Source organism: Anolis sagrei, chromosome 6, assembly GCF_037176765.1.
Source record: "Anolis sagrei isolate rAnoSag1 chromosome 6, rAnoSag1.mat, whole genome shotgun sequence".
Lineage (NCBI taxonomy): Eukaryota > Metazoa > Chordata > Lepidosauria > Squamata > Dactyloidae > Anolis > Anolis sagrei.
This window is the reverse complement of record NC_090026.1, coordinates 84,136,334-84,161,920: the sequence shown is the minus strand read 5'-3', so window position 1 is coordinate 84,161,920 and position 25,587 is coordinate 84,136,334. Positions and strand designations below refer to the sequence as shown.

General features: G+C 35.9%; 1 protein-coding gene across 8 annotated transcripts in view; it reads right to left on the bottom strand.

Annotated features, from left to right (window-relative positions):
• The window catches only part of SLC4A7 (solute carrier family 4 member 7), an 85,149-nt gene that overhangs the window by 18,782 nt on the left and 40,780 nt on the right, over nt 1–25,587 (bottom strand). For 3 of the 8 annotated variants that reach the window (XM_067470225.1, XM_060781891.2, XM_060781892.2), the window contains exons 4-17: nt 24,389–24,527; nt 23,325–23,485; nt 21,711–21,899; nt 19,450–19,806; nt 13,340–13,455; nt 11,360–11,419; nt 10,661–10,818; nt 10,185–10,272; nt 8,754–8,900; nt 6,248–6,351; nt 5,065–5,239; nt 2,467–2,600; nt 1,334–1,579; nt 543–648 (exon numbers count right to left, since the gene is read on the bottom strand). In XM_067470225.1, coding sequence (XP_067326326.1) covers nt 543–648; nt 1,334–1,579; nt 2,467–2,600; nt 5,065–5,239; nt 6,248–6,351; nt 8,754–8,900; nt 10,185–10,272; nt 10,661–10,818; nt 11,360–11,419; nt 13,340–13,455; nt 19,450–19,806; nt 21,711–21,899; nt 23,325–23,485; nt 24,389–24,527 — 2,180 coding nt within the window. The remainder of the gene's footprint in view (nt 1–542; nt 649–1,333; nt 1,580–2,466; nt 2,601–5,064; nt 5,240–6,247; nt 6,352–8,753; nt 8,901–10,184; nt 10,273–10,660; nt 10,819–11,359; nt 11,420–13,339; nt 13,456–19,449; nt 19,807–21,710; nt 21,900–23,324; nt 23,486–24,388; nt 24,528–25,587) is intronic. The other 5 variants (XM_067470226.1, XM_060781893.2, XM_067470227.1 and 2 more) reach the window with 3 other exon arrangements.

Sequence of the window (25,587 nt, the reverse complement as noted above, 5' to 3'; positions counted from 1 at the left end):
TTTTTTCTGTCCCAAAATTAAAACAATTATATATACAACACTTTCAAAATCTGAATAAACAATATTGTCTCTTGCCCCCTAGAATTTTGAAGCAAGTCACAGGCTTCTTTACTGCATATAGTACTGAAGCCCAAAGACTATCATATCTGAATAAGTTAAGTAAGTGCAGTTTCAGTCCACAGAAGCATTATTATTTTGTGTGCTAAAAGTCTCTCTAGGACAGACAGGCATAACACCTGATGAGATTACCACCACTCTCCGAAAGTAGGAAGACAAGAGAGAAATGAATGGAGATGACTTCTTTGGAACCAAGACATCAAGAGTTACTTTAAATCATCTTTGTGCCCACTCTTGGCAAAGGGTGAACCTTCACTAGTTAGTTTCTCAAAAATTAGATAGTTATTAATCGAAACTAGTAATACTAATCTCAAACAATGTGAAGAAAAAAAGGAAGGGATTAATATTGCTGTGCAATATTGTTTCATTTGTTGTCTACTGCATTTTGGAATATCCGGTTTTCTGTTGTCTTCCACGGAGCTCACCTTAACTGTGAGGTTAGCCCATTCTATAGACTCTACAGTTTTGTTGGCTTTCTTCCATGCCATCATTGTTTCATTGCTGGGATTTGGAGGCTCTGCACAAACACATCTGTCAAGTTGAAAATGTCCAAATATTACTCAATGTTCCATCATACTGCTATAAATCTTCATAACGTTTATCCTCATATTTTGTTATGAGCTAATGTGTCTGTCTGAATAGCAAAAAGGAATATAACACAGCAACAAAGAAGTTTAATGAAATAACCACAATATTAATTCTAAAAAGAATATCAATGTGGAGGGGTATAAAAATAGAGTTATTATTATATGTATAACTCCCCCCCCCCCTCCATTTGTCATTCTCCCATTGACCTCGATACATAAAGGGCAATTTTCAACAGAGGAGAGCTCCTTCTAACTGTGGAGATGCTTGATGTTTACTAAGCATACAAGTCTGACTGGGGCTAATATAGAATCTAGAATGAACCACTTTAAATCAGGATTATTACCCCAAGGAATTCCTTGCCAAACAACCCTCCACACGTTCAAGACAGCAGTTACAAGGTTTCTAATCACTGGCCTTACAAAATGGAGCAGAGGGGAGTTGGGGTCCAAAACTTCAAGTTAATTTCAATGTATGAAATACTGCTCTTGGTACAGTACAATGTTCCTGATGTGCTTCTATAAACATTTGTGAAGACCTATATTGTAAGCACACTTACTTAAAGCTTTTAGTATCAAAGAAAGATTTTGACAATTCCCTCACACATATTTTACCAAGAAAACCAACTTACGAATACATTGTCAGTTTATTGAGGTCATTGTGCATGTTGAAAGGGTATACTTCTCCCAAGTGAAAAAGCTTTTCCAGGGCTTCATATATAAATATTATGCAAATAAGAGCAGCAAAAGCCTCCTCCGTAAATCGAGTGATGTAACACACAAGGCTGCTAGCATCGGTTGCTACTAACAATATGCATAAAAATGATGTCCACAGGCCAATGCTGGTTCGTAATGAGAGATAAGAAAGCCCATAATCCCTGTATTTTTAAAAAAGAAGCATTCAATCAATTAATGGCTTAAAATATAAAATAAACATTCAAAGCATCATTTGTAATAACAACATGGGAATATTTTTGACAAAGCCTTTCAAATATGTGGCTTTTTATCAGTATTTCCTAGGAAGCCAGCATCACACACTGTCGTTGTTGCATGAGCTTGCTTGGCTTTTTAAGATTGTCAAAAGGGACCTTTCTTTCAATCTTATTGCAATTTTTAGGCAGTTAGGTGAAGTTTGTCCTTTTCACTGCAAACTTTAATGTCTTTTGACGCATGTAAGCCTTTTAACTCTACCTGTTCCTAGTTTGTACTGTAATATATTTCTTTTAAAATGTTTATTTCATGCCTTTTATTGTTTTTTGATATCATATTGATTTAATTTCATTATTGTAAACCCGAATAAAGTCTTGGTGATGAAATGAGGTGTCATGTTCTTTACAACTTCGTGGCTGAATAAAAGAAAATAGCAACAAGAAACAGAGCATGTGGCATTTTAAAAAATCATTCCACCTGCCTGTAGTATTAGCATCAGAATTCATATGATGTATCTTGAAACATAATGATCAACTCTTAACATGCAAGGATCTTTAGGTTCAGTAGTGTAAATGGCAATATTCATTACTAATCTTCCCTAACCTAGTGCATCTCACATGTCTTCAAATGTAAAGGCCACAATCCCATTAGCTGTGAGGTTATAAAATTTATAAACCAACAAATTTGGGAGACCCCAGGTTGAGGATAGCAGAATTATTAGGAACTATATACACTGTTATGCACATTAAATATATGAAGGATAAACATTACAATAAAGATACCTTTTTCAAATTACATAGATAATTCAAAGCTTAGTTCTTATTAATATACTTACTTGCAGAATTTAAATAATATTTTTTCAAATACAAGGACTGGTCCAGTGCTTCCCAATATTGTTAGAGGTTGCCCAGCAAAAACTGAATAGGCAATCCCAGTTAATGATGCTCCAAATAAAGACTCTATTGCACTCTGAAGGAATAAAGAAAAATATTTTATTCACTGAACATATAATTAATATTACCATTGTATTTTTAGAAATACTGATTTATAAACAGCAGTAAAAGTTTGAATATTTTATATTCTTAGCAATATCATGATCAGCATTTGGAGTGCTTTACTTAAACAAAGTAAAGCTTTCCAAAAACCATGGAAAGTAATTATGCATTTGACAGGCTAAGGAAACAAAGCATATGTCAACCACTGCAGTGCATGAAATCTGATTAATTGGGGGAGGGGGTGGAGAAGGAACGCAAAGGGTCTTCTCCTGTATTAAGAAATGATGTTGCAAAAAAGCTTTTCCCATTTGAGTATGACGTACTATACTAAAGCTTCATTAATCAAACCTATAATGAAACACAGAAACTGACTGAGTGCAAAAGAATAATGATGATTTCACATACAAAGGAAATAAATGAACATAGGATATAAATGAAGCCAAATACCATCATCCCACCTGGTAATGCATTTTCTCAGTTACATTGTGATGTAATTGTCAATCTAGTTTATTAAAATAGTCATTTAGAGAAACACCATCTGTGATATAACCCATTCACAGGAAATGGGAAGACTTACAATTATGTTGCAGTTTGTTTCAAAATATCAATATTAATTTAGAAATGCATGGATAGGCAACCTGTTTTCAATGACCCTAATTCACGGCAAGATATTTGAGAATAAAAGGGCAAACCATAATGAGCACTAAGAAACATCAATGTTCAAGAAAACATGCCTAGAGAAGAATTATGTCACAACTGATCCACAACCTGCAGAATTCCATAGCACTTAAAATCAAACTAATATTTCAAACAATAGCCGCAAGGTAGCCTTTTAATTGATCAATGCATTAACCTTGGGTTCTCAAAGCAGGATGGAAAGGACAGGATTACTCTGGAGATGTGGGGAAGTAGTGTGAACACAAGTGTGTACCTTACAAGACAGTTACTGTGCTTGAACATATGTGTGCAGTAACTAATTTAACATATTCATTGATGCACACCAAGTAACTGAAGGCAGCAAACAATCCCAGACAGCTAGAAGAAAGAAGGCATTTTTTCAAATTATATACAGAATGTAAACATTCTAACCAGCTGCTTGAAATATGCATGAATATCTGCTTTAGTGTACTGTATTATTGAAAGACACTTTTCAACAAGCAAGTAAAGTATACTGTAAGTATTCATTTTGTTGTTGTGTTTAAAGTTGAGACAATTTAATATATAAAAGTGTTCAAGTATGTGTGTGTCAGTGTGGATGTAAATAAACTCTGGCAAAATGAAGTAGTAATACTTTGTGGAAGCATACAGTCCTATGCTATTATGCAGTGCTGACATTTAGAATACATGTGAAAAGGCATTTGAGAATCTCAGTCAATTGGATTTCATTCATGCTGACGTATTAAGATGCAAACAAACATTTCCTGAAATTTTATCATACATGCTCATTATACAATAAAATGTTAGACTGTACCATTTCCATAGAAAGCCCAAGTTGAAGAACTTTAAAGACTTGTTAACTCAGTTGTTTAAAAACCCAATATGTTCTAAATTACCACCTTCATGATGATTAAGGCAACAAAAAGCAGTTAAGATGAAATGTGGACTTTCTCTTATTTATTTCATCTCATAAGAATTAACTTTAAATTATTTCCAAGAGCATCAAATAACTGAAGAGCAAATTGCAAAGCCATTGTAGTAAGGGCAGCTTGGAGAGGAGAAGGGATAGGAAAGAGTGATTCACCTTTTCCCTGCATATCACTCCTGTAATGCCCATCCCCACCCTATATTTGATTCTCTCACCTTAATTGGAAAATACATGTCTAGAATGACTATAAAGGGGGAAGATGAGAGAAAAGGTGCTTTTGGTAGGATTGTATCAGGAAATTTGCAAGCAGGGAAAGATCTAAGCATGCTTTCTCCTCCATTTCTCTTTTCCAAACTGTGCCATGTTCAAACAGTTTTTTTCTAACAAAGGTACTGGATTTACTTTCATCCACGTGTGCAACATTTATTTAGCCCCAAGTACTTAATTGTAAACCTTCTCAAAACAATTTTCATGAGTCTTTTATACTACATATAACCTCCATATCAACAATATTAAGCAGACATTCAAAGTAAGCCTGTTCTGATACTGGACTTCTTCCAAACCATTTTCAACTTTTGCAAAATAATGACAATTTAAGCTGTTTCTCAGTTCATGAAAAGGTTCATTAGGATATTTTTTTTACCTTAACTGTGCATCTTCTCTGCTTGTACATACATGTCCTCCACATTTTCCACAACAGTTATTACCTTAGGAACATCTACTATGTGGCAGGACTAATCAAAAGCTGTGGCTAAAGGTCTTCGGATACAGGTAGAAATAAAGGAGACAAATGAACACAGTCACTTGCCTCTGATAATCTAAAAGCCTGGCTACTACCATTCGTTGTACTCACTATTCTGCCTTCTGTAGCTTCTCCAAGGAGCCCTCCAAAAGTGATTACAGGAGACATACAGGCACAGTATAGGAAAAGAATCGAGGCCAGGCACTGCAGATTAAATGCATCCTTGATGTCACTCAAGAAAAAAGGTGCTTTCCTTTTGATGTCAAGTATCAAACCACCAAATAGCCTAAATAGGTGAGATGAAACTCGTCAAACTGTACACTAAAGGACTCCAGAATGCTTAAAACTATGGGATACACAAAACTGACAGTGCAATGTTTAGCACAAATTAGCCTTATTTTATATACTCCAAGCTTACTGCAAAAACATTCTGTAAATATACCAATTCAATCTATTCATTTTCAATAGATAAGACTCATTTAAGAATTTAATTTCATAAAGACAGATATATATATAAGAGCAATCTGAATTTTTATGTATAATTGGATGAACACTAGGAAAAAACAGCCAATATTCTATGAAATTCATTGATAACTCAATACATTATTAAAATCAAGGTGCAAACAAACAGAAAAATACTTTACACCCAATATTTGCTTTTTATGCATTTACAACTTTGGTACTTATAGTAATGAAGATTTTCTCTAGTCATGTACACATTACCTGAGACTCTTATTTCAAAGAAAAATGCTTTTTCACATTAACTGCCAGAATCAACCATATCAACCATGTTCATGTGAAATGTTATACCACTGTGTTTTTTTTTATCATGGCTTACTATGAAGTAGTTGAACAAATTAGAAATCGTTCATTCAGCAAGTCACCTGGGCTAAATATCCAGTTCCAACAACTGTTAATTCCAAGCAAGCCAAGATTTCTTATGCTGGGATTATAGTACTGGCCAGAACTCTCTGTTCACTTGTCTTGTCTCTTTAGCCATATGGTTAAAGAAAAGCCAAGCAGAAACAAACCGGTTATGTGCACCAGCATAGAGATCCTTTGTGGTAAACCACGACTCATGGTAAACCAGGCTATACATGGACAAAGCTCTCACTGCAATCTGAATCAGTTGATTCACATTACAATGTTTCCAGCTTTGAATATTAATTACAGTTTAAAGGTATCATAATTACATACATATATACATATACATATATGTAATTATGATACCTTTAAACTTTATAATTTAGGTTGTTACTTTCAGATTGCTAGAATTCCAACAAACAGTACAAACCTTCCAGTCCTCTGTAGTTCAGGTCCAGCATGATGGCCTTCTTCTTTAAGAGACTCTCCAGGAGAAGGAGTTCCATTTGGAAATTTAGGAATCTTTCTTTTCTCCTGCATTATGAAATGAATGAGGTTTGCATTAAAGTCAACAGCGATAGGCATAATGTCAAGGTCCTCTTATCATGGATAGGGAGGATCATTTGATGTTGTTTTCCTGCAAAATCAAGTTTTTTAAAAAATCCTATATTTGAAATTTATGTTGATAAATTTTACTTATTTATTTACTGTATTTACTTTCTCAACCAATCAGTGACTCAAGGCGGCTTCCAACAAATCAGTACACATAAAAACATAATACAAATTAAAACATTAAACAGTATAAAGCACAACAAGAGCAATAAAAACAATATCATTAGTGTCTCCTTATTATCAAGCATTGTCCAGTTCCATTATCAAGTTATTTGATTTCCTATATTAGCTGCTCTGCATTTGTAAACACTTGCTCAAACAACCATGTTTTATCTTGCCTCCGAAACATTAAGAGGAAGGGAGCTGATCTAATCTCCCTAGGAAGGGTGTTCCATAGCCGAGGGGCCACCACTAAGAAGGCCCTGTCTCTCATCCCCACCAGACGTACTTGTGATGAAGGTTCGTAAATGAGATGTAACCTTTAATGTTGGTCTCCACATTAGAAGCAATTCCAATAAAATCATGGTAAATAACATCTCTCCACAGATTCAATTGATCTAGTCTAGTTCGGACTAATAATAGGATTCATCTCAAAGCACATAATGCACCAATAATTTGCACATCTCTGAAATAAACAATATCAATGGCACATCCCTCCTTTCAGTCAAAAATCTGTGTTCTGTGGATCATTTGGTTAATTAAATTAAAATAATAAATAAATAAAATATTTTATCTTTTGGAATAAGTCATTGGCGATCACTCGTGTCCAGGTATGATTGTCTTCCAAGTGGAGTGTATTGGCAGTGGGTCTGTAGGTGAATGTACAGACCTATTCTTGATCCGCATGTTCTTCCACAGTGAGGACATTGAGTTCAAGGTGGAAGGCAGTCCCAATCAGGGTTGGTTTGATACACCTTCCTCTTGACACATTTCTCCCTTTCACCCTTCATTCATGCCTCTCCAAATTCCACAGCACTGTTGGTAACAGCTGACCTCCAATTACAACACTCAAGGGCCAGGGTTTCTCAGTTCTTGGTCTCTCCAGGACTACCCTCTTTAAAGATTTCAGCAGGGAAAGATTTCAGGTCACCAGGCTTTGTTGTTTTTTGGTTGGCTTTGCTGACTTCCTCCAAACTAGGCAGTGCTGCAAGCTCATCCCTGCCCTGATGTTGTAGGATTTGCTAGAGAACCTCTTTGGCCATGTTGGAGCTCCAGTTCAGGAGGTTATTAGAGTGCTCTTTCCAATGTAGTGCAATTTATATTTTATCCTTCAGAAGTTTGGGTCCATCTGATGAATTTAGGAAGTGTATGCCATGATTTCTTGGACCTTTTTGGCATTGAAGAATTCCCATGCATCATGGACATCTGCAAAGTGTTGGGTTTCTTGAATCCTTTTTGTCCACCAGGTGTTCTTGAGTTCTCTGGTTCTTCTTTGGACCTCAGCTTTTGCACTGGTGTAGATATTTTTCTTAGCTGCACAGTTGGTGTCTCTCTGCCATATTTGGAAGGCTTTCTTTTTATTATTAATTAACTGTAGGATGTGGCAGTCCAGTCAGGGATGAGAGAGGCAGACTATGCTTTCTAGCCCCCTCCCTGTATGGGGTGAGCAGAGTGGATCCTTAAAAGGTCTGCTCAGTTGTGGACAAAGCTGCCGGACTACTCAACTGCCTTGAACCTTGAGGGAGAACGACTGAATCCATATCTACTACCTATGGATTCCAGATTTCACAGTCCTGTCCTCATTACCACTTGCTGATCGCCATGGGACTTTTGTTGTTTTTTTTCTTTTTCTTGGAAGATGCTCGTGCTTGGGTTTTGTTATGTGTGGAGGTCAGTGCACAGCCTATCAACACACAGTCTTCACAGAATGAGGTGCACATACAGTGGCATGGTTAACATAATGAGGGTGGCTTCTCATCTGTTGCAGCCTTCTTTCACCTTCACAGCCATTGCAACATGTACCATGTTATTAGTAGTACCATGGAATAAGTAGAACACTATTGACAAGACCAACTATATTTCGACAACACCAGCATGGCAATATGTTTGCTTAAATTGATCCACAGGATTAGAAAGCAGTGGTTTCTGTGCACACTTGAAGACTTACTGAAAACTCTAGGCCTAGTGACTGCTAGCAATTTAAGAATCACATCACGTGATTACAGAAATAAGATTCAAATGCCAATCTAAGGTTTTGTTCTTCGCAGTTGATTAATGGTACTCATTTTATTTCATATATTTATTTTCAAGCAAATAACCTTCACTGTAACATTCCACTAAAGCACACATCTTTGAAGGTGGCCTTTGTTTCCAAGTCCTCTTACCTGAGAAGGAACACTTTTAGGTGGCTCAATTCGTATAGATGGATCCCACTCTCCTGGAGGTAGAACAGTCACTTGATCTAGAAATTCATCTACACCAGATAACAGATCATTTCGGTCTTTGGCTTTATAAGCAACGTCATGGAACACCTACAGAAAACACATATGCAAGCTTATCTTTGACTTTCTTGCACAGCAAAAGAGGTCACAGAATTATTACTTATATATTTTAAAGGTTCAAAATGAAGAATGTAGTACACTTTAGTAAATGTTTCTGAAAATCTTAAAGGTTGGATGAAGAAAAGGAAGATAAATTAAGGCTGCAATCTTACATGCATTTATATATGTGTAGGTCCAATATCTACATTAGTACCATTAGTACTGAGGAAAATATTTTAAATAAAAAAGAATGCAGGTCATAGAAAGAACACCCCGCTGTTCTGTTGTTCCTACAGCAGAAAGCCAACTTCCCACAGTTCTAAAAGCACAAAAGTTGGATGCCCAGATAGCAGTAGTCCAAAGGGAAAGTTTTCAGAAATGGATTCCTGTGACACCACAGACTACACTGGTCAGAATATTTTCAGGTTTTGTTTTTCCATTTTTTGAACTACACACAGTAGGGTCCTAGTGTAGAAATTTAGACTCAAGTGCAGAGCTTTCCAATCTCATCTATTCTAGAGATTGGCAAACCTGTTTCAGTTGGGGGCTACCTGGGCTATCTGTCAGGTATGCCTCATGGCTTCTAAAATTATGTTAAGGGTCATATGAGATCCGTACGAGTTACATTTATCCCCAGGACTTCTAGGTGCCCACCCAATTCATACTATTTTGACCATTAAGAATCAATAATGCTTTATAAAATTTAGTCTCTCAGCATTGCCAATGCAAATCAAACCATCGAAGTTGGTTAAATCAGCAAACATACTGCCACATTACATGACTGTCAACCTTTTACTGTTATATGCTAGTTCTGACCTATAAGATGACAAGAGTAGCCCTTGGGGGTTGTACTATTAATATCACCTCTTTCTGAAGCAGCTCATTTCAAATAGATAATCAACACTATTCAATTAATGTAATCTAAAGAAATCCACCATACCTTCCATATTAAATTAAGACATGAAACAAATCAATTTAATCTAGAAGATGTCGCCCAGCAGTGATTCTCAAACTGTACTCCTCCAAGTGTTTTGGACTTCAGCTCCCAGAAATCCCAGCCAGTTTACCAGCTGTTAAGAATTGTGGGAGCTGAGGTTCAAAACATCTGGAGGAGCACAAATTGAAGTATTTTGGTCTACAGAAAAGAGAACAGAAAACTATATTGTGTCACCCTTAACTCCCAACATGGCATAAAACAAGTACTGTACTAGTGGTCCAGAATTTGGTCTAGTCATTATTGCTGCTGTTTCATTAAATCACTTATATAGTACTCACATCATCAGTCATAAGTGTTGCTATTGATCGTCCAATTTCATGGTACTGAGGTGCTTTGCCTGCTGGACCCAACAACAGAAAAAGGAATCTGCAGAAGAATGAAGCAGATTGCACGGCAAAGATAGACGACACCCTCTTTAAAACTATTAGCAACTTCAAATGCAATTATTGATACAAACATATGTTCAAAATGTAGAGAAAATGTAGAATATTTATTTTAAAAAATACATATAAATTCAAACAGTTTTAGACATGATAGAACAAAGAAATTAAATGCTATAACCAAATACAGCTTTGAATTTGGAGAATTCCCAACTAGTAGCAAGAAGAAAACATGTATGCTTTTATTTTAAAATATAAAGAAATATAAAAAATACATTATTTCAGAAAAAATAAGATTTTTCTGCACCAAGTCATACAGAAACCAAAAACCCACAAATAAGACTCAAGTTTTGTTTTATTATATATTGCCTCACCGTGTAGGAACAGGAACCTCTGTGAGACCTGTGAGAAGTACAGCAGGGGACAGCCTGATAAAAGCAATAATTGGTCTCTCCAAAAAATCCACTTCTCCCACCAACACATTTGATGCTTCTGCCCCTATAGGAATCTTCCGCATAAAGTTCATATCTACCTATTTACAAAAGAATGATTTAAAATTATCTTGGTTTATAGCTATCAAAGCATTTCTGAAATTGACACTTAATGGTAAGTGACAGTGCTGCAAGCAAAACATATGGTGTTTCTACATTAAAAAATGTGTTTCAGAACAGATTTAGTAATGCTTTAATGGTACCACATATACATATACTGTATTTAAATATTTTATATTTAAATACGCAGCCATAGCTACTTTCTAAAGTTATCTCTTGAGAGTGAAATATTTGTTTTTATATAAACCTATAAATGCCACTAAACAAGTAATTATATACATAGTGGTTTTATTTCATTTTCTAAATTAAACCTGTAAATGGAGGTTTACCTTTTTGGAGACATAATTATTGATAAATAATCCTAATTCATAAATTTATTGAATAAAGTATGTATATAATTACAGAAGCACACCACCATATGATACAGCACATGAACTACTCGGTTCACATACAGACAGATACACAAAAAAATCACTGAAACTAAGACGCCAGTTATGTAGCTATCTAGGAAGGAACACTTACAGCTGGCCTCTTGAGTCCCACACCAAGTGTGCCACAACTACAGTGCCAGGAGGCAGACTCCTGCCCAACAGGAAACAAGGCAGGTGTAGAGAAGAATAGGCCAAGTAAAAACATAAAAACTGTGATAGAGGACCAGGAATAGTGGCATCGGCCATGATTAAACAACCATAATGCAAATTAGCTTTGTCTGTACAAACATATGTGGTGCCCTAAGTCAACTTTCAAAACCAGCAGTTATATTTGCTCAGTTGATTGAAAACAAAGGGAAACAATCTTATTATTTTGCAGGGTAACACACTCAACGCAAAGGAGAAATCGTGCATTAAATGGTACTGAGATATAGATTTCAGCAACATTTCTAGAAAACAATATGCACATTACACCATTCTACTGAAGAATTCAATTCTTTGAAAACTCAGTTGTGTCCTTTTTATCAACAGCAGTAGCATACACAAGGTTGCACTATGCAACTGTGCAGACTTATTACAGTGTTCATAGGGGTACATTCTAACCACCTGACCCATGTATTATTTTAAATGCTCCTTACTATGCTGAAACTTAGAAGACGGAGTGTGCTAACTCACAAGATATGCTGAATGGGGTTTTACAAGAATCCTAACTAAAGCGCCATTAGGAGTTTGCTAACATACTGTATGACCCACTACACTCTATAAAGTAGGCGGTAATAGACCCTATTATATTTTGATCCATTTCCATTTGAAATCTTTAATTTATCAGAGTGCAAATAGAGAAGTCAGGAATATATTGGTTATTGTAGCCAAGAGCAACTTGTTCATATAGAGGAGCTTGTATTTTTTTCAGTTGTAATATCTACTAATTTTCAATGTCACACATTGAAACATTCAACCTAAAAAGTAGTTTCAAAACTCTTTCTACAGGCATAGATCCCAATGCACTACTATTGGTTTTGAGGCATATATACTTGTGGAATAATGGTTCCTAATATACACGGATTCTCTTCATGCATTCCAAATATATCAGCTTTCAGTTCCATTTGGTGAAAAATAAATAGATAAATCAAATAAATCAAATAAATAGGCAGATGAATATTGTTCTTGGTACATAGGAAGCTACAGCAGAGAGCAGGTGAGAAAGTTACATTTTATTGTTGTTTTTACTGCTTTTAAAAAAAAAACTACTATTTTCCTTCCCAAATTTCAACATTTGGGATAACATGTACCTATTCTCAAAAAGTAGCAACAACTTAAGATTGCTAAGCATCAAAATAGAGAATACATTTACAATGCCAATATCTTACTAGTTTATAGAACTTTATTGATATTTTGTAGAAGATAATACTATTTTGGTTTTGCCACTCATTAAGCACACAGTGTTTGGGACTGTAGGAGTTGCCTTTGTTCATTTTTTTCTGGGAATTACAAAATATCTATTGTTAATCCTGTACATTGATATATTACTGATATATGCCTTGAATGCTTTTCATTTCTTCCAGGAAAAATTATAAGTTCATTAGTCACCTTGAATAACAGTTTGGGTAAAAGGCAGAATGCAAAATAATTCAAACAATCAATGGGTTACATTATAGTAAGTCATGAGTAAAAGAAATAAATCATTTCACTCAATAGAATACCTTTGGAAACTATAGTAGCTAGCTGCCAATGAACTAGCCAAATTAATTTCTTGCAGTATAAAAAAGGTGGGGAAATTTGAGAGGCACCTTTAAGACTACTGTAATGGGTTTTATATTGTAGTGTGAGTTTTCGTAGACAGAAATCCACTTTTTGAAGATACAATATCAAGTTATATCACTCTGTACTGCATCGGAAGAACAATATCCATGAAATCTCAAGCTAAATTTTAAAAAACAGTTGTCTTAAAGGTGACATATTACCTTTTCACTCACTTCATCCTTTTTGTATCTTTGACTAAATAGTCATAATTGGATTCAGAATGGAAACAGAAACCCATCTCTTCAGTTAATGTTTTAAAATATTTTACCTTGCTAAAATCAACAGTGCTGTTTTCTCTACTTCCTCCTGTTCCACTACATTTAACTTCTCCACTTTTTCCAGTATCCAAATTACCAGGTGCAGACTGTGGTGATGCTAGGAGTCCTACAAAGAAAATACACAGACACATTTATATATGTGACATCATAGAAATATTTCATTACATAATGATAGTGGCAGCTTTCTAGAAGCAAATGTGGAAGTTAATAAATAAAAGATGCATTAGTAGCAAAAATGTCACACAAACAAGTTATTTTCTTCTGAAAAATAATAAATGCTTGTTAAAAGTTAAAATTAGATATTGCCTAAATGATGGCCTTTTGCAAAACGCATCAAGAAAAATATGTTATTTGTTTCTCAGAGAATGTAAGAATATAAATCTAACCACCAATGCTTTGTGAGTGGGCCGTGCATCAGAGGAATTTCTTAATTCCTGAAAAACCACAAAACAGAACACAAACTTTAGAATGTCTGGTAAAACACCTAGTTTGCTACTAAATTGAAGTCTCATCCATTAGTCACAAAGGAAATGCAATATCTTGTTTGTTTGTTTTTTTTAAAAAAAAACAGAATCTGAGATGTCATCCAAAGAACATATTAAACCATAAATAATGAAACCAAAGTGTTCTTTAAAGGTGTTTCTTCAGTTCTACCCACTCCCGTGATGCCAGAAAATCTATTCTATTTTAAAGCGTTTTACCTATTTATTTATTTTTAAAAATCCTGCCTGTGAAAGCAGTTCATTACATGCACACAATTGTCTTCAAACTGCAAGCACAGTTAACTGCCCTAGTACATCATAACTACTAATATTGTTAATACTGTTTGGAATATCACGGGCAGCCAAACATGAATGAAGCAGTCTTCAGATTCATGGCTGAGTAGGACTGGAACTGGAGATACTCACATTCAGAGCCATCACCTTATTTAACACAACACACACATTTTAACAGAAACTTTACAAAAGACAGGTTCACAAAAGTATTTCACATGCTTCAATTTAGATCAGGTATTCTACACAATGGATAAGCAAGCATGCAAGGGGAGGAATGCACCAACTACACACTTCTTTGACTTTTTGCTTATGCAAAAAGGAATGAGTATGAAAATGGAGAACCTACTGTTTATAGCATAATCATGTAATTCTAACATCTGATTTTCTAGGATTTTGCTTCACAAAAAGAGCCTCCACAAAGGCTCTCTGCTTCAGTTTTGTTGCTTTTCATGTAGGCAAAGTGATGAAACAGGACCCAAAAGAAGTGCTTTTATATTCTCACATATTCATTTAAGTCATATGTGCAATGTCTGAACAGAACTAGAAGGTATCAGTGATTCTTACACTGTCTATTCATTGTCTAATATGCCTCAGGATAGGAAAAGGATTAATAGAGTTTATTGTAACTTCCAGAGGCAAAATGAATAATTATTCCTAAGATTTCTGTTTTTCATAGCAGAACCATAGCATTATACACTACCACATGAAATTCAAAGAGTTCCCCCTTAGTTTCATGCAGCTAGGTCTCATATAGAATGCATACAAAAGCCAATAGCCCCTCTAAATCCTTTCATAAGAAAACAAATACAGATTCTTCAAATATTTTTAAAAAGAGAATATAAAAAATAGAACAGTTTCAATTATCTGTTTCAGATATTTCCCAATCTGATTTTTGGCCTTGGTGAGCAGCCAACCCCAAAAAGTGGACAGAGACACTATATCATTGTTGCTTTTGCTTTACCAAAATGATTTTTCAGACTATTGAGTCTTAAGAGGGATGACTTCTTATTTATCTTATTTATGCTACTGCCATACTGCTGAGAAAGTTCTTTGGTAGTACAAGATTTTTCAATTATTATTTTTGACCAAGGTTAGATCAACTCCAGGACCACTCAAACCATTTGTTATTGCCACTCCAGCCCCAATCCATTTAGAACTAAGAAACATGAAGGGTTTTCATTTTAATGGCACGTATGAAAAATACTTCCTTGCATCCTTTTAATGACCTAAACTTTGGCAGTGGAAATGCAGGTAAGCTACACTAGCATCCAGACTTTAGGACGTATTTCCAAGGGAAGCCCAACCACCACTAGAAAGCAATTGCTCAAATGCTTCAGAAAGAAGGATTTGTGGGGTGGGGCTGTTTTAAAGCAAGCTGTCCCGCCCCCCCCCCCCCCCCACTTCTTTATGAGAGCACAGCATCAATGAAAGGAGGTAAAATAACTGGCTTAAGTTGGCATCCTTGTTGTGAAGATCCCTTACCTTGCCAGCCAGGGTGGCAGGGCCTAGAAGAGACAGGCTAGGTAGTTTCAGCTTAGAAGGCCTGGCAGAGGGCAGCAGGAGCCATCTTAGTTTAGGGAAGACTCCAGTTCAGAGAGGGGGAGTGGCCTAGGCCTGAGCCAGCCCAGCAACAGCCAGGATTGGTTTGTTAAAGGGGGGCGGAGTTAGACTGTTGGAGGGAAAGTAAGAAGCTGTTTTTAGTCAGTTCAGTTCAGTTCTGGTAGATGTTAGAGTTAGAAGAGGATTAGAGAAGCTTGTAGGAGTTCCTGATTAGAATAGGCAGCTTGCCTGAAGTTTGCACAGCAGAGTAAGCTGTGGCAGACTGGTTACAGCTATTTTAGAGAAGAGATAGCTGGGTTTTGTATAGGAACTGTAACAAAGATAGAACCATTCTCTCATGCAACCGTTACGCTTTTTAAGAACAAGAACACTTTAATTGTAACAGCTAAGCCTATTAAACTGCATTCACTTTCATTCTGTAACTTTTCTATTCAATAAACTTTCATTGGTATTTTTGAAACTTAAGCCTGAGTCAAGTGCCATTTGTGGATTTAGTCCCTTTTCTTTTCTATTCAACCTCAACCTGTTTCCCTTCAAAGAAGCCTTTTAAAAGACAGTACCTAGTGGTGTTTTAAACAATCCTTTTAACATCGTAAATAGCTAGAGGGTTCCTGTTCATTTATTCTTATGGTGGCAGCGAAGGTTTAAATAGAGAGACATCTCCTTAAGTGCTATATTAGTGGTGTATTCTTTATTAAAGGATGGACAGTTTGTGGGATCTGTTTGCCCCCTGTCCAGTCATATTGTTTGGCCAAAAAGCCTGCCTTTATAATTGGGGTTAGATGGTGGGATTGATCGGTTTGCCATCTGCCTAGTTATTATAATTGGTGGGGCAGTGGTGGGTTTGTTTGACTCCCTGCCCGGTCGGCCATTAAAGCATAGTCTTTTATACTTGTCATGGATGGAGCCAAATGCAGCTTACAGCCACACTTATGTGAGACGTGTTATGGCTGAACCATTTGGGACAAAGAGTCTTCCCTTTATTTTATGGGACCCAAATTCTGCTAGGCTGCTTAAGGTAGCACATTTTGTCTAATCTTGGAAGTTACACAGGATACACTCTGATTGCTCCCTGAAAAGAAAACCATCGGGGAAGAGCAGGCACTCGAAGCCATACTCAAAGTAAGGCAATGGCAAAACGCATCTTAGAAGAAAACCCTATGATAGGTTTATCATTAGTCAGAGTTCACCTGAAGGCACACAACAAGTTCAATTAACTTAGTCTAGCCAAATAAGTTTTAATTGGCTTTATTATGTTTTAATTATTTTAGTGGTAAGCCATTTGGCAAAGAGGGCGAGCTGCATAGCTGTGCATGTAATTTCATGTACATAGAGAAAATCTCTATTTACCTCATTTATATCCCCATAGTATTTTTTGAATTGGTAGTTATATATTCATCATAGGAATGGAGTTTTAGAAAGAAGGTCTAATTCCAAAATTAGAAAATTTCCAACTGAAATTAAAAGCAGCCCTAACATTAGCAATTCAATATATACAAATATGCATCTATGGAAATTAACAACACAATTCATTTTCTTTGCTTTTCAAGAGAACTCCTTGAATATTCAAGACCAGTTTTGCTCAAGCAGAAGTTTATGATGACTCATTATGAACAGTCTTCATCTTAGCCACATATGCCATTAGAAATCACTATCACGTGACCAAGTTAAAGTCTGAGTTTTTCTGTTCATGTCCCCGAGGCAGTATGGAGGGGAACTCTATGCAAACTGATTTTATTGAAGACAACAATTCATCATCTTTAGATCATCAGCACTGTTAGGAGGCTGACTATGAATTAGCACTATAAAGACAGGTTTGTGAAGGTTTTTAAAACATTAGCTTTTAAAGGTTAAGCATGGATCCACACTATTCCCATGAGCAACGTTGTGTTGCTAGAGTAATATTTAAAGTAATCAAATCATACATCGGGATTAGCAGACAGAATTTTCTCACAAAACAGACACACAACTACAAGCAGAATTGAAGCAAGCATTCACTTTCTTTAGTGCATAATCTTATTTTACTAACAGCCCTCCACATTTGCAGGTTTGAAATGTCCAGGTGTGATAAAATGTTTTTGCTAGGAATCTCTAGGTTTTCTAGTGTGATTAGGCAATCAACTTTTCACTTGACCCCAGCAAATGTGGAGGTCTGATGGTAATTGGTTTCCAAGCCTTATTGTCTGACCTAAATACTATGCCTTTCCCAGCATCTTATTGTCTGACCTAAATACAATTCCTTTCCCAGCAACCTTCAGTACCAAACACATAGGACTAAGAATAATGCTCAGGGAGAAAAATTACAGGAACTTCATTCAAACAAAATTTAGGTGAAGACTAATTCCTGCTCTTTATTGGTAGATGAAGAGATCATGTCTGGGTGGGGAGTAGAAAGAAACAGAAGCAGCATGTTCAGGAAAGGAACAGAAACAACAATTGGAATATGTGCAAGGCAGATCACTCTGCAATGTTCTTAACATATTCAAGCTGTAAAAGTAGAATTTAAATTGCACTACTTTCTATTGTATTATCTTTAGTACTCAGTCAAACTTAAGACTTGCTTTTTTATGGTGGGGTTTCAAATCTCAGCTCAATGCAGACCCAAATATACATTATTAAGAAAATGTCAGATCTATCATGACCATACTTTTCCTAAACTAACTAAATAAAAATTATCAAGTGACTCAGAATTAACATGATATAAATCAGCAGCAGGATGGAACAAAGTCACATGTCATTTCAAAGCCTCAGAGAAAATTTTAACAGGGAGGCTATATATTCCAAGATATAGTTTCCAATGCATAGTCAAGTAATATCAATATTCAAGTTTCATCAATAATGCAGCAAAATACTTAATGTTAAGGAGAGAAATAAATTTCCACTGCGTGCCTCTTCTACTTTATTTCCTATCTTTATAAGCCATCCTTAGAGGGCTACACAAAAGAAACAGAATATATGATAAGATGTTAAGCTTCCACTCACAGTAGTTTGTCTCCCTACTATGTTGGCAACAGCTGCTCAACCCTATGCAAAAAAAGCCATTCCCCAATACAGAAAAAACATGTAAAAAGTACCTTGCTGAAATACACCAGAATCACCTGGAGTGCATACTTAAAGCAGTCTGTCTACATCTAACTCGCATAAACACCTCTTATGTTGCAGAAGCCTCTTCCTGTTACTATTCAAAAGGTTTGTAAAAGAGATAAATATTTATATGAATTAAATGGAGAACAACTTTTTACATCCCCATAGGAGGAACCTAAAGTTGGGGTAGAGAATTAGGATGAAATTTCAGACCATGATCTTTCGAATGCCCTGACATTTTCTGGTACTAACAGCATGCTTAGTCTATTAGGCATTACAGAGTTTTTAATATAAAGAGGAAAAGGCCACCATTTGGCTTCTCACTTTAATATATAAAATTTATAACCTATTTCCCTCTCTTCATGGTTTTTTTCTTTTTCTTTCAAAAGTCATTTGCTGAATGCATTCATTTTGTTTATTAAACAAAGATGTATGTATGAATATTCAGTTGCTTTCAACGTGTTAATGTTTGGGTTAATATTTCTGTGCCAACTTTTGCATCTAATATCAAAATACTGAATAAAGTTCTCAAAAAAACCACGCAAAAGAAATGAAGCATGCAACAAGTAGCAGACTGATACAACTCATGGGTGCTAAAGCTGTGTGATAAAAACTTTGCAGTGGAAGTGATTCAGCTGCAGAAAGCACCACACAAGAACAATTTGAGTGCATATAGTTGCCTGATGTTATGTCACTATTATCCTCTGTCGTCTTCTCCACATTTTCCTGAGCTTCTAAATCCTCCTCAGGTGGATGTATTATTACTTTAGGTATATCATAATTACAAGGAGACACTAGAAGTCCGGTACTCTGAAGCTCAGGTGGCTGCACATTTTTGGTTGCCTCATGTTCGCATCTAGGACTGGAGGGTGGGGTGCTTTGAGGGGTAGGTAAAGGGGTTGTTCTCCTTGAGGCCGCTGGAGATCCAGGAAGAAGATAATTGAGAAGAAGTGACAAACGATTCTCTCCTCTCAGGGAAATATGTGAAGCAGAGAGACCTGCTCGCAAAGAGTGGCGGGAGGCTGAAAGGCCCTCCCCTGAGACAAAACAAATAAAGTGATGAAAACATTCAGCAGAAAGTTATGTCACATTTTTAAAAAAATAACGTTTATCAAAGCAAAACATCACTCAGTTACAGATGAGATAAGCAAGTCTTGAGTACTGTAGCAGAACACTGAATGTTTAAAGAGTCAGCATATGTTTACAAGTATCTACCAAGCAAAGTAGAAAGTAGATAACTGCTCAAAATCCAGAAAAAAACTGAGCAAAAACATTTAAGTGCTATGTTTCCAAAAAGAAATCTGTATATTTTAACTCGGTAATATAGATAACAAAAGCCTTTCTTAAAGTAATCTTCAACAAAATGAGGAAGAGTAACCCATGATATACAATCATGTAAATGAAATCAACAGTCAGTATCCAAACTGTTATTGCTCCCTCCCCCTAAAAAAGCAAGTTCCAAACTCAGTTTATCAGACAATGATACAGTAAGAAATGATTGGATTGGGGTTTAGAAACTCTCTGTAGTTATTATGAGCTCCTAATGATAGTTCATTAGAGTTATCCAATTCTGGGTCAACAACTGTCATTAAGTCCAGTACTGAAATAAACATACATACCAGAAAAGCCAAATATGTTGGCATTAGAATGTAAAACCCGATAGATAGAAATATATTAAAAAAACATTTAATTACTATCTGCTCACAAAGAATGCCTATTTTCTGCTGCCCTGGAGACTAGGACACGAAACAATGGCTTCATGCTACAGGAAAGGAGATTCCACCTGAACATTAGGAGGAACTTCCTCACTGTGAGAGAAATTCAGCAGTGGAACTCTGTCCCTGAGTGTGGTGGAAGCTCCTTCTTTGGAGGCTTTTAAGCAGAGGCTGGATGGCTATCTGTCAGGAATTCACTGAAGGTGGTTTTCCTGCTTCTTGGCAAGGGGCTGGACTGGATGGCCCACAAGATCTCTTCCAACTCATTGATTCCATGATCCTATCTTGCTTCCTATAACAGTACTGCTATGCACATATACAGTAGACTCTCAGTTAACCAACACCCATGGGGATTGGTATATGCCAGATAAATGTAGTTCCTGGTTGCTTGAGAGTGTCTATTTAAATAGGAATAAATAATACTATACCCCATTCTGTACTATACCATAACTCTATATTGACTTGATATTCATATTGAAAAACAATAATTAAATTCAGTTAAAATACAAACTTAACTTAATGTAACACAGTTCAACAGTTTTACTGTGTTTTATATTTAAAGTAGAATTCCTTTGATCTCTGTCATTTTTTGCTGGTTGCTTGTCAGTTCTAGTTGCTTGAGTTTTGGTTAACTATTGAAAGTGTGTTTCTAGCAATGTGGGCATGACATAAATGTTAGTCATAGAATAAATGTATTGAGCCAATTAAAACTTGGTAAATCAACACTTATTTAAGTTCCTTACTTCAACTGGTCTAATCAATTGGAACTTTTAGGCCCTTTCTCTCTCACACTCACTCTCAATGTGTTTTTCTTCCCCTTTCACCACTTACAGATTATTCCTAAAGGAAAAAAATATTTTAATTCTGTCACTATGTTACCCAAGTTGATAGCAAAACCAGAAAAATCTGGAAAACAGAGGAGAGAGATGTCTTAAGATGTTAAAGGATATCCATAGTCTTGGTTTCACATTCATCTTCACAAAAAGATTATGGAAAGTAACTCAGTTACCAAGGAATTCAGACTGTGTTCAATGGTATGAACCCAGCCCTTGATTCTTCAAGCTCAAAGGGCAGAAATATGACCCAAGTAACAAGAGACAAAAACGAAACATTTCTGTTTTAACAAAGGAATTTATAATGTATTTCATGTAAGTGCTGGCTTTTCTCACATCTCTGCCTTATGTTGTTAAAAGTAAAAATAAACTGGATGCCACAACTTATCTCACCATTTCTGTCAAGCAAGAGAGGGTCAGAATGTTTCTTGCCTATATCTGCAAAAGATCGAACAAGGGGAATCCGATTACTGAATTTTTTTTCATTCTGATGGTGGTGCCTCTTCAAAAGTGCCTCTCTGACATTCTCTCTCATAGATTCATCCAAATGACCAGAAGTGATCATGTTATCCAATACCATATCTATCAAAGGAAAAGAAACATTAAGTTAAGTATAGCGACTTCAATCTATATAGGATAAATTCTTAAGATAAATTCCACATTTAGACTCTCAATATCCTCTTTTTGGTTAAATAATGAGATACCAAGGTCTACCATCTCTGGACTATCAGGTATATTATAATCAAAAAGCTACCATTCTAATTACACTGCAACAACAAGAATTCTTTCATATTCCAAGCAAGAACATCAAGTTCAGCTTGTATAGTTCCTCTCGTACAATGGTTCTCAACCTGTGGGTCCCCAGATTTTTTGGCCTTCAACTTCCAGAATTCCTAACAGCTGGCAAACTAGCTGCGATTTCTGGGAGTTACAGGCCAAAACACCTGGGGACACACAGGTTGAGAACCACTGCTCTAGTACTTATTGGCACTCAATGCTGGCACTCAAACGTCAACTAGAGTTGTGATTTGTCCCTGTGGCCAGCATAGCAAAGATAAGATGCCATCAACCTATCTAACTCTCCTTGCCAAAACTAACCATATGCAGACTGTCATCTTAACATGTAGGCAAGTGAAGTGCATAAGTTACCCATCTTCCTTCACAACCAGGGTTATATGAAATATTGAGTCTTGTTTTGAATATAGTGTGTTTGCAATATATTTAAGTTAATTGAACAAGTTGCCTTCTCCTCATTATAGTTAATAGATGCAAAGAAGAAGGAAAATATGTGAGCTAGCAATGAAAGTGCTTTATCTTTAGTTTTAAATGATCTATGCTTAATTTAGAATCACATTTTTATCAGTTCAGAGAAATAATAAGCCAAGTTCCCAAATTACATGTATGGAGATTTCAGATCTGTTGCAGAAACCTGGACCATTCTATGCTATGATAATCCTTAATTTCCAAATTAGGGATTTTTTTTTTTAAAAAAAAAAGAAGCATATCCCTGCCTTAAATTTATGTTCTCCAAACATAAAACTATTGGACTAGCAAGGCAAGCACCAGAAAGAAAGAAAAAGGAATACAGCCATCTAATAAACCAGTGTTGGTTCTGTTTTTAATTCTAAACCGGAGAGAATGTTAATGATCACTAGCAACTTCTAATGAGGTTTTGTTGAGATCTGTCTCTGTGTTAGAATATATTGAATAAGCAGATTATTTTGCATTAAAATTGTAGGAGGTACATAAACTAGATAAAGTATACAACAGAAATGTAAAAAGTATGACACTTTAACACATCCGCCTTCTAGTAATGAAATATGTGAAGTCAGGAGACATATATCCTAAGTCTACAGAATGGAACTTGGGCAGCTGGAAACTAACTTTGATTAAAACAGTAGTATGAGTACCTACGTTGTTTTATCCTAGTTTCTACCTTGGACATGATAATGAAACAAATTCTTACTAGCTTTATCAAATTTATATTAGCCTAAAATTTACTACAACCTGCTATTTCATCCAGTGAATTGGCTCTCATATCCAGCATGACTGTTCCATTTAAAATGCAACTCCTCAATTCAAACAAGCTGTGGAGAGACAGGGTAGCCACATAAGGTTTACTCCATCGTTCACCACCATCTTCAACATCTTCTTCAAATTTCAGCCATCTGAAACAAAGATACACAAAACACATACAAACATTCATTTCAATATAATTGTTAGCAATCTGGAGACTTCTCATATATGCTTCTTCATGTTGTCACCACTTCTCAAAACCTTCCTCAGTGCTTCTTCCAATGCTACATAACATGCCAGGATTCACTTGCCTACTCAAAGCTCAAAAAGAGTAAGGATAGGAATACGATATTCTGTCTGTCCTTCCTTCCTTCCTTCCTTCCTTCCTTCCTTCCTTCCTTCCTTCCCAGTTTTTAAACCAAAAAGGCTCTCACATTGCTTTACACAATATCCTTGCAAACAGGATTACAATCATAATCTGACTGCTGCTATTCTGCGAATTACCTCATCAACAGAGACATATAAAACTCTTACATAAAATATACTACTTACAAGAACCAGTATCATTGATCATACAGATAGAAGAAAAACCTAAAGCAGGGGTTCCCAAACTAAGGCCTTCGGGAAGGATGCGGCCCTCCAGGTTTATTTACCTGGCCCCGCCCTAAGTTTAGATTTAGTCTGAAATGACTTGAAGGCATAAAACAATACCAACCTTAATTAACTTTACTATCAGCCAAAAGCAGGCCAACATTTCCTACTGGTAAGTTAGTTAAAATTGGTCGTCATTTTAAATATTGTATTGTTCTTTCATATATTTTGCACTACATATAAGATATGTGAAGTATGCACAGGTTATTTTCATTGTTTTCAAACTATAATCCAGTCCCTCAATAGTCCAAGGGACAAAGAACTGGGCCTCTGTTTAAAAAGTTTCAAAACCCCTGGCTTTAGGGGAATGAGTCATGCACTTTCAAAACATTTCTACCAATTATGTTATCTCAATGCAAATTTATATTTTATGTGACCAGGAAAAGGAATTACATATACGTTACCTGGCAGTTTCTTTCCATTCATATTCTTCTCCTTCTCTAAAACAAAGTTCATCCATTTCAGTGAACAAATCATGAGGAATGTGTTCTTCATCATCATCTTCAGTACCCAGAATAAACTGTACCCTCTGAGATGGCGTGTCTTCATAAAATTTAAATGGAGAGATTTATTTGTAAAAATTTAAATTTTTATTCATTTTATGATAGAACTAATCACAATATTACAATTGTTCGTGCTGGGTTATAAATACAACTGACGCTGTTACTTTCTTCCAAAAAACCACACTTAAGAGTCTTTAATGCAATGATTAGCTCACCATATCCCAGGTGGTCTTGGTGCATTGCAACATTTCATGAAACAGATAATTAAAAATGAAAACACTTACTAAAGCAAAAGCATGCAATTAAGGTCCATTTAATACAATTGCCTTATCTATGGGAACTGTCTTCCACATTTGTCCAATGACCAGGACTTCCTCATGCAAGCAAATATAGGCTTAGTGTTTGGCTCATCATGGTAATACACAATATGTGTAGGTGGCATAAAAAGTCCAAGTTCATTCCTGCACATTTATAGCCCAATATTCCTGTATAATCTATAACACATATTTAACCTTTCTCTAACCAATACTTAAGCATTGAGACTCCTTGGATTGGGACTCAACAATATGAAGCCTTTATCTTTTCATCAGGACAGGTCATAGAACCGAAGTATTAAAACCAAAGAAACTAAAGCATTAAAGTAAACTTCATGTCACCTAAACATATCATAAAACCAAGGGTGCTTTCTCTATCTTGTATATGGGGTTTAAAAACTGTATTCAAAGACATAGTTATACAGCCAGCCCCCAAGTTACAAACAAGATAGGTTCTGTAGGTTTGTTCTTAAGTTCCATTTGTTTGTAAGTCAGAACAGGTACATTTTAAAGTGTAACTCCAGCCAGATAGCATAGAGAAGGGTTGTTTGTAGTGTTTGTTTTGCTTTCTGTGTTTTATAACAGAGGGTGGAAGTCCAAGTTGTTTAGGTGTTCCACCATAGACTTAATACAGAAAATTGAATAATAGTGAGGCCAAAATGCACCCTTGCTTGACGCCTTTGTCAGTTTTGACCGCTTTGGTAAGATGGCCCTAGAGACTGCATCTTAGTTTCAGAGTAGTGCCTCTCACTTCCCCTTTAGTGCCCACCCCCCAGTGTTTTGGCC